The sequence below is a fragment of the Poecilia mexicana genome, unplaced genomic scaffold, assembly GCF_051168715.1.
Source record: "Poecilia mexicana isolate PSO_F unplaced genomic scaffold, ASM5116871v1 scaffold_4, whole genome shotgun sequence".
NCBI classification, from domain to species: Eukaryota; Metazoa; Chordata; class Actinopteri; order Cyprinodontiformes; family Poeciliidae; genus Poecilia; species Poecilia mexicana.
Genome location: NW_028263373.1, coordinates 23,519,012 through 23,532,912, shown reverse-complemented (window position 1 = coordinate 23,532,912; position 13,901 = coordinate 23,519,012). Strand labels below are relative to the sequence as shown.

At 41.9% G+C, this 13,901-nt stretch overlaps 1 protein-coding gene across 1 annotated transcript; it reads left to right on the top strand.

The window, feature by feature from the left end:
* Positions 1-931: 931 nt before the first annotated feature.
* On the top strand, positions 932-13,831 carry b3gnt5a (UDP-GlcNAc:betaGal beta-1,3-N-acetylglucosaminyltransferase 5a). The gene is made up of 2 exons (XM_088005103.1): positions 932-1,169; positions 11,336-13,831. The coding sequence occupies exon 2, from the start codon at positions 11,727-11,729 to the stop codon at positions 12,675-12,677; it is 951 nt and encodes a 316-aa protein (XP_087861229.1). The 5' UTR covers positions 932-1,169; positions 11,336-11,726; the 3' UTR covers positions 12,678-13,831.
* The last annotated feature ends 70 nt before the right edge of the window (positions 13,832-13,901 follow it).

Here is a 13,901-nt window from a genome sequence, read left to right as displayed (position 1 = left end):
AATGCTGATTCACAGCTGCATTTTATATGAATAATTTAGATATGTCCTATGAATGGGACATATCACCTATTCATGGAAAAAAATCCATATCCATGCATAGTTGAATTATCCACAAATAATTTGGAGTTACACTCCACAGAAAAATCTGTGAACACTGAAATGGAGCTTTAGCAGAAGTTCAAGCTGGAAGACTCCGCCCCCTCCGTTCACCCATCGACGTCATGCTCATCCCCATCCGCAGCCTGGACCTCACCCTGCACGTTCAATCAGCAATCAGGCTCTGCATAAAATGATCCACACCCAAACCGTCAGACGCTTCCCAGCTGCGTTCAATCCGTTCATCTGCACGCCTCAGCTCCTCCACAGCTTCGTGATTCCCCGTCCTTCGACCTCTTATCCTGCGTTGGTCCTTTCTTTTTTCCCCTCAGACGCTCCCCGGATGCAAGAGATTTCTCCCGGCCCCAGCCTCGATCACTTCAAGCAGCTTCTCCCGCCTATCTCTCACCTGCCTAGGGTTTCACTTACTCCACGATCCACCTCCGAAAAACATAAGCCCTCCGGTCACCTTGTTTACTTTGACCCCTTTGGCCTGTGAGGCACGACGCATTACCTCCCGCTCAGTCGTGAGACAAGGTAGTTAACTACGGAGCTCTACGTGGAGGGAACAGCCTGTTTAAAGATGCCACGTAAAGAAAAACGACAGAATCAAAAGGAAGGATCTGAGGGAAGCAGCAAAAGGCCATCTTCCTTCGCCCGCCAGCTTCTCTCACTTCCGCATGCCGTCATGGTCAGCACCTTTCCGGATGTCCCCCTCTACGCCCGTCTCAGGCTGTCAGGATGCTCCTCAGATGCAAGAAATTCCTCGATGATTTCAAGCGGCGTCTCCTGCCTTGATGATTTCAAGTAGCGTCTTCCCCCTTTCTCTCGCCTGACCGGGATTTCTCCATCTTCCGCTCCCTCGCCACCTACTCCACGTTCCACCTCTGGCAAACAGACACGTGATCCCACTGTTTTCAACCCGCACCGTCTTCTTCACCTCAGCGCCTTCACACCAGTGCCACGCTAAGGATCAGCATGCCTACGATTTCCCTCTCCTGTATGGTCGCTGTCAGCCCGCTCAGCAACACCTCTCTGGTTTTCCCTCACTACGCCTGTTTCAGGCTACCAGGGTAAGACGTAGCATTCTCATGTCTCATTCGAGTCTCGCAATACTTCGTAACGCAGACACTTTTCATTAGTTTATCCCCTCCCGAACACTTTGGCCGTATATACATGCGCCACTCAGGTTCTAATGTTCAAGGACTTTTATCCGAACATTGACTTAGTTAAACCATCGTCACCTGTTTCTCCGAGGCGCCTTTAAACGTAACATTGGTTCAGCAGGTGATCAGCTGTTGCGTAAGAGCTGCAAGGCGTATGTTAGAATCCAGTCAGCCTTGGAGGGATGTCTATCGTAGGAATAGCAGATGCATGTGCACTCAACTGCGAGCAGTGCAGCCCATCTTTAACTGGTCGTTTGGTCACCGCAGTTATCTATCTGCTTCACATTAGTTATTCGTCGCTAGTCGGCGCACTATTCTTCGTCGTCGTGCTGTATTTTAATTTATGCTACCCAGGCCCGGCAGCTTGGGCGTTCACTTCAGTTGTGTCCCAGCTGTTCTGCAAGCCCCGTGTTTTACCTACATGACCAACTCTTTGATATTCCTGCATCGATTTGGTACCGGAGTTTCCTCCATCTCCCTTATCGCGTCCTCTGCAACCTTGTTCTGCAATTAAAATCAGTTTGTATGTGCTGTTAACATATCATAATCTATTCAAACCGCCTACAAACGCAACTTAAGCCCGGAGACGTTCACACCAGTCGCCAACGGCGTAGGAGCCGCTAGTATAACGCCAATACTTTGCGTAATTTAACCGACCGAGTAGAGTAATGCTGCTGGATGCAGGTGATGTTAGCTTAGTTATGACTAATTTCAATACAACCCCTTAAGCTTGTTAACAATTCGCCCGTGGCCATTGTCGTTGTGTATGTTCAGCTATATAGATTCATTCGGCCTGTTGAAGATTTTAGGTTGTAATTTTGGAAAATCTCTGGCTCCATCTTCTTCTCACGGATCCCAGGTTCTCCCGGCGGCCGAGTTAAATCACACAGAAAACGAGTGTAGACATCTCAGAATTAGAGTTTAATCCAAAGAAGACGCACACGAATTACAACTGAACTGCAGAACAGAGACATGCATTAATTTACCTGAGTCGAATGGAAGAAGGAAGAAAGAAGCTTAGACGTCTTTGGAGAATTACAAAAGCAAATCCGAGTAGTTACTGCTGTGTACAAAGTTTTATAGTAAAGGCGTATTCTAGACTTTCATTTATTTGTAATAAGGCGTAGCTTTGCTCATCCAACCAGGGGTTGTCTCCGATCCTCTTTAGAGTTAGACACTCCCTGCAATTTGTTTTCAAACTCAAGCTCAAACTGTCACCTTTATCTTAAACAAGTGGAAGCAGAGCTTCTCCTCTACTGGCCTGGACTCCTGCTGTTTCAAGCTTTTCACAGATCAGTGTGAAAGCTGGAACTTCTCCTGATGATTTCCCACACAAAGGGCAGTTCAAAAGATCTCGGCAAACAATCTACTTTATTTACAGGTAACATAAAGGTTAACAGGACAGAATAAGTTATTAATCTGAGAGCTATAGTTAGGCTTTCCAATAAAGATATGGCAAGTTTTAAAACTAGCATATTTTAAATTTACTCCTCATGACCTAAACAGTCAATTCAATCAGCTAATCTCGTCTGGAGCAGGGGTTCGCGTCTCGGCTGGCCTTCTCATACCGCGGTATGAGGCATAAATTGTCATTCACCCAATTGTGGACTTTTACCCTGTTGCGACGCAATGCGTGTAGTAGAGTGGCTTGCCAACGTAACATGAAGTCGACTAATAATTCCTCCTCAGTTCGGTTGAGTCTGTCCAGCGCTTCTGCTAATTATTAATCGGCCTTAAATTCTTGTTGACGAGGGCATTGTCCAATCATTGTTTCTAAAATTTCTTTTTGCTCAGTGTCCATTCACTACTTATCAAAGCAACCTTAAATAGAACTGGTTTAGTCTCAATGTAAGACGTGTTTTTTTTTTTTTTAAAGCATTCGATTTATAGGAATTTTCCACATGCGCAATGTATAGTGGTTGATTCATATTTCATTCCGGTAGCTCAGTTCAGAACAATCCAGGGGATTTAAATGGTCTGGCAGTCGCTATTCCAGCAGGTGATCCTTTTTGTAGCTTAAGTTTTAGGTTTTTCTAAGCTGAACTCTGGATATTCCTGGTCTACTTGCCTCGCCACTATCAACCAAGCTGTTCCATATTCTGATGTGTCCTGTTCAAGTTCCATGGGTCGCTCCTCAGTTCTTATCTCAAGATCTCCCAGAATCGGCAGATTATTTCCCAGGCCATCCTGCCACTTTCAGGCTATGTAGTCGGTTCTCTCACTTACCCCGGTCCCATACTCAAACGTGCTCATTCCAGTCTCACTTCTGGGCCAATAGCCTTTAGACTCTTACCAGTCATTCTTGTGGGTCTGTCGCTACGGCAACCAGGTCTTGCAGGTACCCTAAGCTCACAGCCATTCTAGTCTAAACTCCCAACCCCATTGCCAGATCCAGTGAAATTCATTCGAGTGACTCATCTCTACACGGCAAAGCTTTTTGATGAGTTTAGATGGTATTTTCTTTCTATTTTTCATTTTAAATTCAGTCCGTCAGGCATGGCCCTTTTTGGGGGGGATCTCCTATGTAGTTGGTTCAGCTTCATCTTCATTTCAGCAGCTCAAGTTTCCAGCTTTTTACGAAATTGTTCCACAGCCATAACCCGTTTCCTGAGGGGCTAACTCCGCAAGCAATCCCTAATTGTCGCTCTCATCAGTCGTGTGTTACTATAAAGCTGAACCTTCACCAGTCCGTTTCATGTCATCAACCGACTTAATCTTATCTGTTTTTCACCCATGATCATTTTGACTGCTGTTGATGAGCTGTCTCCACCTCTGCCCAGTCCAGTTCAGCCGTTAGACAGCATCGCTCATTTCACGTTTAATCTCAGGTCTCGCTCTGTAATTTATTAGTGAGGGCTCCCTCAGTGCCTAGGTGAGCACTGCGCATTTCGCTGGTGGTGGTTGGTCTTTTCTTGCCTAAGCAAGCATTCTTATCCAGTGATTTGTCCCATTTTCCAACTCACGCCTCCATGCTCCCACCTACACGTCGCATCACAAGCACACTCCTTCTACCGCATCCTTAGTCTCGTGAGTCTCTTTATCATCTCACTGATTACTTCCCCTCTTGACTTTTCCTTCTCTCTCCATTGCTAACTCTTTTTCTGTTTTTTTTTTTGGCTTTTCCTCTGTCCCTGCTGCTGGCCCATGTCCCAGCACACGAGTTTTAGGTCTCACCTTTCCTTGGGCCTCGGCCCCGGCCTCAGCCCCTTTTTGGGGGGAGAGCATCCCTAATCAGTTATCGGGATGTTCATCGAGTTCACATCAAATCTCAGCTCAAATCAGCTGCCGGGGCCCGAGCGCCAAAGAACTGTTATTTATTGCTGTCATTAAATCTTTTAATTGTTCCTTGTTCTCCGTCTGAGTCTCTCCAGATTGAACTGGAAATAGATGGAGGTCCACTGTACTCATTATTGTTGAGATGTTTTGTTTATGATCCAGTTCTTTATCTGATTTCCGCAGATAAAGTATGAGATCAAACATCGACATGGAAACACTTCTTTAGAAAGACCTGAATATTCTGTGGGTGTTTTGTTTTTTTTTACATGACTGTAAGTCATTCCCACTCTCCTTGCTACCTTAGTTGTTTATGTCTGTAAATGCAGAAGAAATCTGATAGTCTTGACTTTGTAAGAAGAACATGGCGCTTTAAACCACAAGCCAAATGAGACAATGAAGTGGCTCCTCCCACTCCTCCATGAGCCAATCACAAAAAACATTCCCTTTCCCTCTACAGCACATCCAGGGCAGTTTAAAAACAACAGTTCACAGTTTATTCAGCTAAACTGGAGCAGAGCAGTGTTTAGGTGTGAAGTGGGAGTTGTTCAAAGAGCAACAGTTTGGATAAAGAAGAATTAGGAGTTTTCACAGATGGACATATGCTGACCTGAGATTAACAGATCAGGCATGGAAAGTTGGATCTTTACTTGAACTCAGTCAAAGACTCGACCATAAAGTAGCCCGGTAAGTCAAAATATGTCTGATTATCAATTGTACAAAGAACTGGCAGATGGAAAATTTCATAGAGGTGAGGACAAGCTGTACCCCCAGGGATAAAAAAGTATTCTGAGTTCCCAGAGTTTAGCAGAGATATTGAGCTCTCTAATGTCCTCTCAGATAACAGCATGCAGAGTATGATAAATCATTGATCCATCTTATTTGATCCATGTTTAGTAAAGTACATACCTTTGAAAGATACCTATTTTTTTTTCAAAATTGATTAGGCAGCAAATGTCCTATGATAACTGAAGACAGTGAGAGGTAACTGGTCCAGAGGTCCAGTAACTGCTCAATCTGTTTCATAAGAGCCGAATATGCTTAAACATGTTAACTGAAAAATGATCTTTATAGTTTTGCTTCCATTTGAGAACCACTATTTAGGTTTTAGAGTTGTCAGAAGTGCAAACTAAACAGAAATATACTGTGTGACACACAATGCCCACATAACTACTTGATTTTCGTAGTTATGTGTGCCATTTCTGTGGTGGTGTCCAGCAGAATAATCAGCAGCCCTCTGATTCAAATAACATTCTGCTTAGAGTTCACTTTAGACAGAAAGGAATCTGCCAACATCTAAAGCTCTACAGACCTCACTTCATCAAGTTAAAGTCAGTGTTCATGATTCAACAATAGGAAAAACTGGGCAAAAATGGCCTCCATCCAAGGGTTCTAAGCTAAAACCTCTGCTGACCAAAACATTATTCAAAGATCCAACTAACATTTGTCAACATTTTTTTTGATTATTCCAAGTTATGAAGCAAAAGTTCTACCTTTTGCAAGGTGTGTGTTCTGTTACATGTGGTGTACAGTCAAACTCCAGACCGCTGAAGACTGTAACTTATGGAACCTTGAATTTTTCTATTTAACGTTATGGTTGGCCTGCTGTCCTGCATGGCTTAGACATATCCCTGATTAAGATGACTGCATTTTATCCTCAACCTGTCATCGAGTTCAGAGGAAACCTGACTGTGGGTGTTTACTGCTGAGGGTGAAGCAACCAATTACTAGCCAATTACTAGATTTGTAGGGAATTACTTTTACACATATGACTGGGTTTGTTTGGATAGATTTTTTCTTAGTAAATTGCATTTTCAGGTTATATTTGTATAATATAAAAATTTGTGGAAGGAGTAGGAGTTCTTCCAAAACGATGTCCTGACTTAGCTCTTCATTGCTGACCTTCCTTTGTTGTTTTCAAAAATAAGGCAAAAGTTCAAGAAATCCCAAAGCTTTAAAGAGTCTATAATCACTCTAGAATACCAGTAGTTCAATCAGGGGCAGTGATTGAACTACTGGATTATAGACTGCCTATGCATTTTGTGTTTTAACACACACAAAATAATTATAATTCTTAAGATAATTCTTAAGATATAATTCTTAAGCCATATCTTAAGATATGACTTAAGGAATCTCTTAATTCATACCTCTAAGTAGGGAGTTCTGCTGAGACAAGTTGCAGTCTTTCAGATTTTGCACTGAAGATGATTCATTGCAGTCCAAATTGCTCTAAGTAAGCACAGCATATCCCAAATACCAGGATCAGCAGCTGACATCGTTGCATGGACAGTTTTTACACCGTGCACAACTCTGGCTCAGTGACAGACAAAACAAAAAAAAGAAAACGTGCAGTATCCGACACCAGCCCCCGCCCTCACACAGTGCTCTGCTGTCAGTGAGCCATATATGTATCAATAAACAGCAGGAAGACCGGCATCATGAGAGCTCAAACAATTTCAGAGGAAAGAGAATAGAGAAGGTGTCAACACGTATTATACCCATTGCACAAAGAAGAGCAAACAGGAAGCTGATCATCCTTTCTGTCCGTGTGCTCACATGGAGTTGACCCAGCTGTGAGTAATTTCCACCGTTCAGCACGGATCACCTGTCTTTAACACCTTGACAGAGTAGCTTGTGTGTTTGGAGGTGGTGTCATTTGTTTTCCACAGATACATGTTCTTGTATTTATGTTGATTGCAGAACATGACACACTCTTCAGATGCTACAGTGGCTCTAAAAAGCCTTGCTACAATGCCAAGATTTATTCAAAAATACAACCATAAATAATTTGTTTTTGTTTATTTGTACTTTTTAGAAAAATACTGACTTCCGTCCTGCACAATTCAACTAGAAACAAGCAAAGAGAAACAGAAAGAAAAGCAAAGAATTAAGAAAATAAAAATAAGTGTGATCCCTCCCATTGAGATGCTAGAGAAGAGAATACTCTTGATCCCCAAATTCTGAGCTCACATCAGAAGGTTTTGAGCCAGAAGTAACATACAGAAAACATTCCAGCTGAAGAAAAGCAACCCCAGTGCATGATCCTGCCACCACTGTCTTTCACTGGCAGAGGTCTTCTTTCATGGATAAGCAGCGTGCTTTTTAGTTAAAATACTATTTGGACTTGAGGCCCAATGATTTTGAGTTCATCATAGAACATTATAATGATCTTAGCCGATTGGCTGCTTCATTCTACAGTTTTAGACTCATATTTTTATTAATTTAAAGAAGGCTCTAGCTACAGTAATATCTCTGTTGTCTCACTCATTACTGGTGGCTGTCTTCACTCTCGGACAGAGTATATGTAAGACTAGCTGTGTTTCCACTACAAATGTGCACAAATCTTTATCAATATTCTGCAGTTAAAAAAAATAATTGTGATGTTTCCATTAAATCAGAAATTAATTTAAAATCACAAGTATTCACTTATGATTTTTCACTTGTAATGACTTACTTGTTCACACAGTAAGTCATTAAAATCCATGGCAGCTACGGATGCAAATAGTTACATGAAATATAATCAGAATTCAGCCATGGTGCTAGCGTTCACCATTTATCAGGGAGACATCAGTGTTTTATTTGGGCTTTGGTGCAACAAGCCCCTTATTAGGAGCAGCTGCTTAGATAAGATTCAACACATTCAAATGTAACACAACTTTTTATGAAATATGCCATGCTGTGAGAGCTCTGGTGGACCAGCTGCACACTGTCCGGATCAAAAAATCCCTAAAAATAACTACAAACCAGTAATGTTAAGCTGACCATGACTCATGTGATGCTATAAAAAGTCTATCAGCAAAATGTATGTATTGCGATGTAGCTGAAAAACTACCTCATCCCAGTGCAACAACTTGTCAAAAACAGAGTTTATTCAAAATTGGGATGTTTCTATAGAGCAAATTTATTTTTAAATATTCAACTTGCACAAGTTGAATATTGTGCAACTTGTGCACAATATTCAACTTGTGTTAATGTGTTTCCATTAACACAGTAGCTGTGTTAATGGAAACACAGCTACTAAGGGATTTTTTTTTGTCCTTTTCCTGACACTTTTATAGCATACTTTGTAACCTGAATTCAACCCATCCCTTTACCTAAGAGATAAAAATTAGCATTTTATCAAGGTTTCTAAACTTTTAAAAGCACAGTACAGCTAGCTTAAAAATATATAAAAGTAAGTGCTAGCAAAAAAAGCAAATCATTAAATAAATGAAAAAAAAGGACCTTAAAATTTTAGGCCATGGTCTACTAGTCTGGTATGTCTTTGTTAAAGTGATGAGTGAACATCAGGACCATTCAAATTCTTACCCACCTACTTTTTATGATCATCTGACACAAGCCATGTTACCTGAGCTAACGTGTGCTTTAAAGTGTTGCTCGAAATGCTGGCAATTTTTGCAAAGTTTTATCCTTCCTTTATAGACCTTACATGTTACATGAAACCAAACCCATGCAGTGAGAGTTCCATTCCGGACTGAGCCACAGTGTAAGCCCAAATATCAGTCCTAGCACCATGAGACGAGTCGATTTCCTTTAAACACACAGACACAAACAAACTGGGACTGCTACATGACTCCAGCAACTGGGTTCAGCCCTCTGTATTTTAATGCTGGCTGAGGTAAAGGGGCTGCCTCTTCATGCAGGTAAGCCAAACTGGTTTGCTCCACTGGGATCCTCCTGAGTCTCATGTGTCTGCTGACTTGTCTTGATGTCAGAGGCAAATAACTAATCTGTTATTTACTTTTAGCAGGGCTCTGTGAGCATCCTGCTCTAAACTGCCCTAATATGCAAATATATAATATTTTCATTTGGATTTACTTATGTTTGCATTCTAAACAGCTTTCATCTGTCCAGAAACATCTCCCATTTAACTACACATCTGGGTCTACACATGTGTATTGACTTACCAGGGAACTTGTCAGAAACTACTCACTTTTCAGATTAAACTACTTTTGTTTTTTAAACCACATTAGTTAGAGTTTAAGTTTGTCTTTGTTTTCTTGTAAATGTCTGACTTGGGAGTTTGAAATTAATATTTGACAGTTACCTGTTCTATGTATTGGTTTCAAAAATTTCATATTGCAAAAAAGTGAGATTTAAACATTCATATTTTGTGCACGTCTTCTTTTGTCTTTATGTTATTTACCTTTGCTCATTTTTTATTTAAAAATACAACAAAACATGTTGTGTTTTTGGTGCATCTTCTAATTAATACTAATGTACTTTGAGTAAATTTCTCCACAAATCTACCTAACTGGCATGTGAGAAAAAGAAAACATTTCGGTTCCTTCATCATGTCTGACCCTGAAATACATTATATAAGCTATAGCAGTGGTCCCCAACCCCCGGTCCGTGGACCAATTGGTACCGGGCCGCGCAAGAAATAATTAAATATTTCCGTTTTATATATTATGCGAGTCTGGAGGATCTTTTATTTTGAAAATCCTTTAACGGATTCTCTCAGTTACTTGCGCGCCAACACTGAGTCCACAACCAGCAAAATGAGTAAGAAACGGATCAGATGACTTTTCTTTGCAAAGGGGAAAAGGCCCAGAGAAGAGACAGGAGGATGGATTTATCCCGGACCGCTAGGTGAGTCAAACATTACAAGCTGCTCTGCGCAACATGCGGCGACCAGCTGCTAATCAGGCAATGAAGCTTCAAACTGCTTCACCACGTAGAGAAAAAAAACAGGGTGTGGAAATAAGCAACACTTCTGGTGTCATTGTCTCCATCACTCCCAGATGGGACCGTCTCGTTGCAGAGAAACAAGCTCAGGGCTCCCGTTAGTCTTTATCGTGAGTTAAAATTTTCACGAAAGTAAAATGCTCGTTTTTGTGGCGCATCTGTATCTTATTTTGAAGGGATATGTAAACGTTACCATAGCGACCAGAGTCAGAGAGCGTTTGGGCAGTGGTGGAGAGAAGATGAGTAGAGATTGTGAGTCTTAAGTCTGGTTTAGACAGCAAAATTTAAGGATTGTCGGCCGATTCTCCAAACCTCTGTGACCACAGAGCTGATAAAAGTACAATGGGTTCGATCGGTTCGTCTCTCACGGCAGGAGCAACAAACCACGCGAACCGATTCCAAACACAAACATCGCGATTCCAGAAGAAAATCCACTAAACCCCCAACATAGCATACGGGAATTTAGAATGGCCAAACACGGATGACGATGTAGAAGCAATAGTGACAGTTTGTGGAGTCATTTTAAGAGATAAAAAACAAAAAGAAAAGACAATGGATAAAAGACGACGGGAGCAGCTGCTCTATTTGCTGCACTATGATTTGGCGTCGACTATGTTTTTTCATAGTTAACATTTTTAATTGAATAAACATAAACATATATAATAATGACCTTTACATATAATAATAAACATTTCCACATATCATCCGATATCCACCGGACTCACAGTTGCTGATATGTCAGCTGTTTGGGATTCCACTCTGTTCTTACGTCACCACGCTTTCTGATTGGCTACCTGTCACATTCAGCAGGTTGTATTCTCGTTCCCAGTCAGGGTAAACCCCACAAGCTGCGATAAAAAGGCCAAGACAGCCCAAATTGGGTATATTCAGGATTTAGCAGGAACATCTGACGGTTCAATATAACAAAAATCATCTTTAAATAAGCCCATTGCCTCAATTTGTTTAATGATGTGTGTGTATGGATGGTTTATTGATGCTTACTTGTTCAATATTCATCAGATTTCATTCAGTTTCTTATTTAAAGCAAATTTAAATGAGTGTTCCTGCTAAAGAATATGATTCAAAATCTAATTACTTCTGTATTTTCCCAGGTGCTTTATGGTCGCTCCAGTTCCAGGTGTTTCAGTAACCCAAGTGGTTGAAGAACAAGAAAGTGGAGCAGAGAAATGAAACCAGCACAGGCCTTAAAGGAGAAAAGGAACAGGCAGCATGCTGCCTTTTGTTTGCTGAAGGAGGGAAGTTGAATTCTGCTGAGATCTGGTTTCACCATGATGGTGCACTACTGTTTCTGCATGCAATCCAGAAAATATGGAGAAAGCACTTTGCTAAAGAACCTGAAAAAGGTCTACTGGACATGACAACGCTTAGTAGTTGGAGGAACAGAAATAGAAAAGGCAAAAGGAAAAGAGACAGAAGACAGGAAAATAAGACAACTCAAACATTGAAGAATGTGGTGCTGATGTTCAAATATATGTAGTCATAATGTTAATGAATTTTCGGCGCATCCACAAGAGGCAATGTGTGCACCTGCTGATCACAGCCATGGTGCTTTGTGTGCTGACAGTCTGCTGGGAGGAGCTGGATCTTCATGTTGTGAGCCACATGAGATCTTATTCATACCGTTACCTGATCAACAGGTACGACTTCCTCAATATAATTTCTAGCTCTGGCAGCGTGGTGAGTCGCTCAGTGACCTATCCATACCTGATCAACCACCCCAGCAAATGTAGAGCTGAAAATGGCAAAGACTGGGATGATGTTCTTTTGCTTTTGTTTGTGAAATCCTCCCCAGAGAACTTTAAGCGGCGCCAGGCCATCAGGGAGACGTGGGGTAATGAAAGCTTTGTCTGGTCAGAGCTGGGGGTGAGTGTGAGGCTTCTGTTTGTTATGGGCGTTTATTCAGGTGTTGCTCAGAGGTTCCGCCTCCAACAACCAGGTACAAAGAACCTCTGGGTGGGGCATGTTCACAAAGGAGCTCCTCCAGTTCGTTGGAAAGGCAGCAAATATTTTGTCCCATATGATTTGTACCCCTGGCCTTCGTACCCGGACTACACAGCTGGAGCAGGGTACGTAGTTTCAGGGAACGTGGCTGTAAAGATCTACCACGCCACTCTGGTGCTGAACTCCTTGCTGTACATTGACGATGTCTTCATGGGAATGTGTGCCAAAGTTATGGGGGTGTCTCCCATGCAGCATGTATACTTTTCAGGGGAGGGGAAGGCTCCGTACCACCCCTGTATCTATGATCACATGATTACATCACATGGCCACTCCACAGATGTGCGCTCACTGTGGCGAGCAGCCATAGATTTTCCAGCATCCAACAGCTCCAGAGGATTTCTGGGTAATCTGTACTGCACTGCAATTAGGGTGATGCTACTGTGTCGGCCGTATTACCAGAACACCTATTCCTGTACTGCTGCTTTTCCATAAACGATCTCTGAGACACTGGTCAACAGTTGATATTGCAAAAAATGAAAATAGTGGTTCTTTGTGTTTGTAATAATGTTTGTGCTAACTGAGTTGTCGTCATGCTGCCTTGCAATAAAGACCAAAGATTTCTTGTGCAAGTATGTCCTACTTTTGAGTGATCAGAAACCTTAGCTTATATGTTGCTTAACTTATTTGAACAGCTTTGAGCCCTTAAGGCAAGGGTCCCCAAGCTACGGCCCGCGGGCCGGATCTGGCCCGCCTCCTCATTTGGTCCGGCCCCCTGAACAATACCAGAGAGCATTCAGTGTTTTTTTTCATATATATGTGGATTTTTCTTCAACCACCAGGGGGGCTCTTGAGCAGATATGAAACTTAGTTTCCCTCAATGGAATATATACTAGTCAGTACCAGTCACCGTTTCGGTCACGGTTTTTTTCCATTTGCATTCTGGGTAAAAATCTATCTACAAACGCGAATATGTCGTCGGCAGTAATCCCCCCCCCCCAACAAAAGTTTTCTAAGGTTTCTTTCTCGAAAAACTAAGACCGGCCCCCGACCATAAAAGGGAACAGTTATGTGGCCCTCGCAGGAAAAAGTTTGGGGACCCCTGCCTTAAGGTGTATTCATTAGAACACTTCTCACAACTGTGATTCACATGAGCTGCTGATGAGTTTTAGGTCTGCATAACCAACAATAAGGTATACGATTAGAAAGTATGAAATCTAATCTTTCCTATGATAGAAAATAGATGAAAATCAAAAAAGTTCCTTTCAAGTGTTGTGAGCACTGATAATGTTTCAGGGCTATTTGTAATTTAGAAGCATAATAAAAGAAATATAGACTTGGGTTGCTTTGGCAAAAAAAAACAACAAAAAAAAAACAGTTTCTTTCAGCCACTAGATAGTCAACATAGCCAGCCTGGGGCACAGCTCTGCTCACTGCCTCGTCACTATCATGTCACATTTAACACAGTAACCTAGATCTGCATGCCTGTGGCATACTGTGTATTGTAATAAGAGTTCAAAAACCAAAATCCTGCAACTCACCCTGAGAAACTTTAAAACAGTATCTTCAGGTTTTCTTTTTAGTGACCTGTTATTAAGTCATTATTATTTTTAAACACAATACTTTGGTAAGCTAGCTGCAGCGTCGCACTAGACCACTGGTGGTCCCCAGACCACCAGTGGTCTGGGGACCACAGTTTGAGACTGGCCTCTAGGGATG

Excerpts from the sequence above, each read along its gene's own strand:
- b3gnt5a (XM_088005103.1), top strand. The coding sequence starts at position 11,727 with ATGTTAATGAATTTTCGGCGCATCCACAAGAGGCAATGTGTGCACCTG.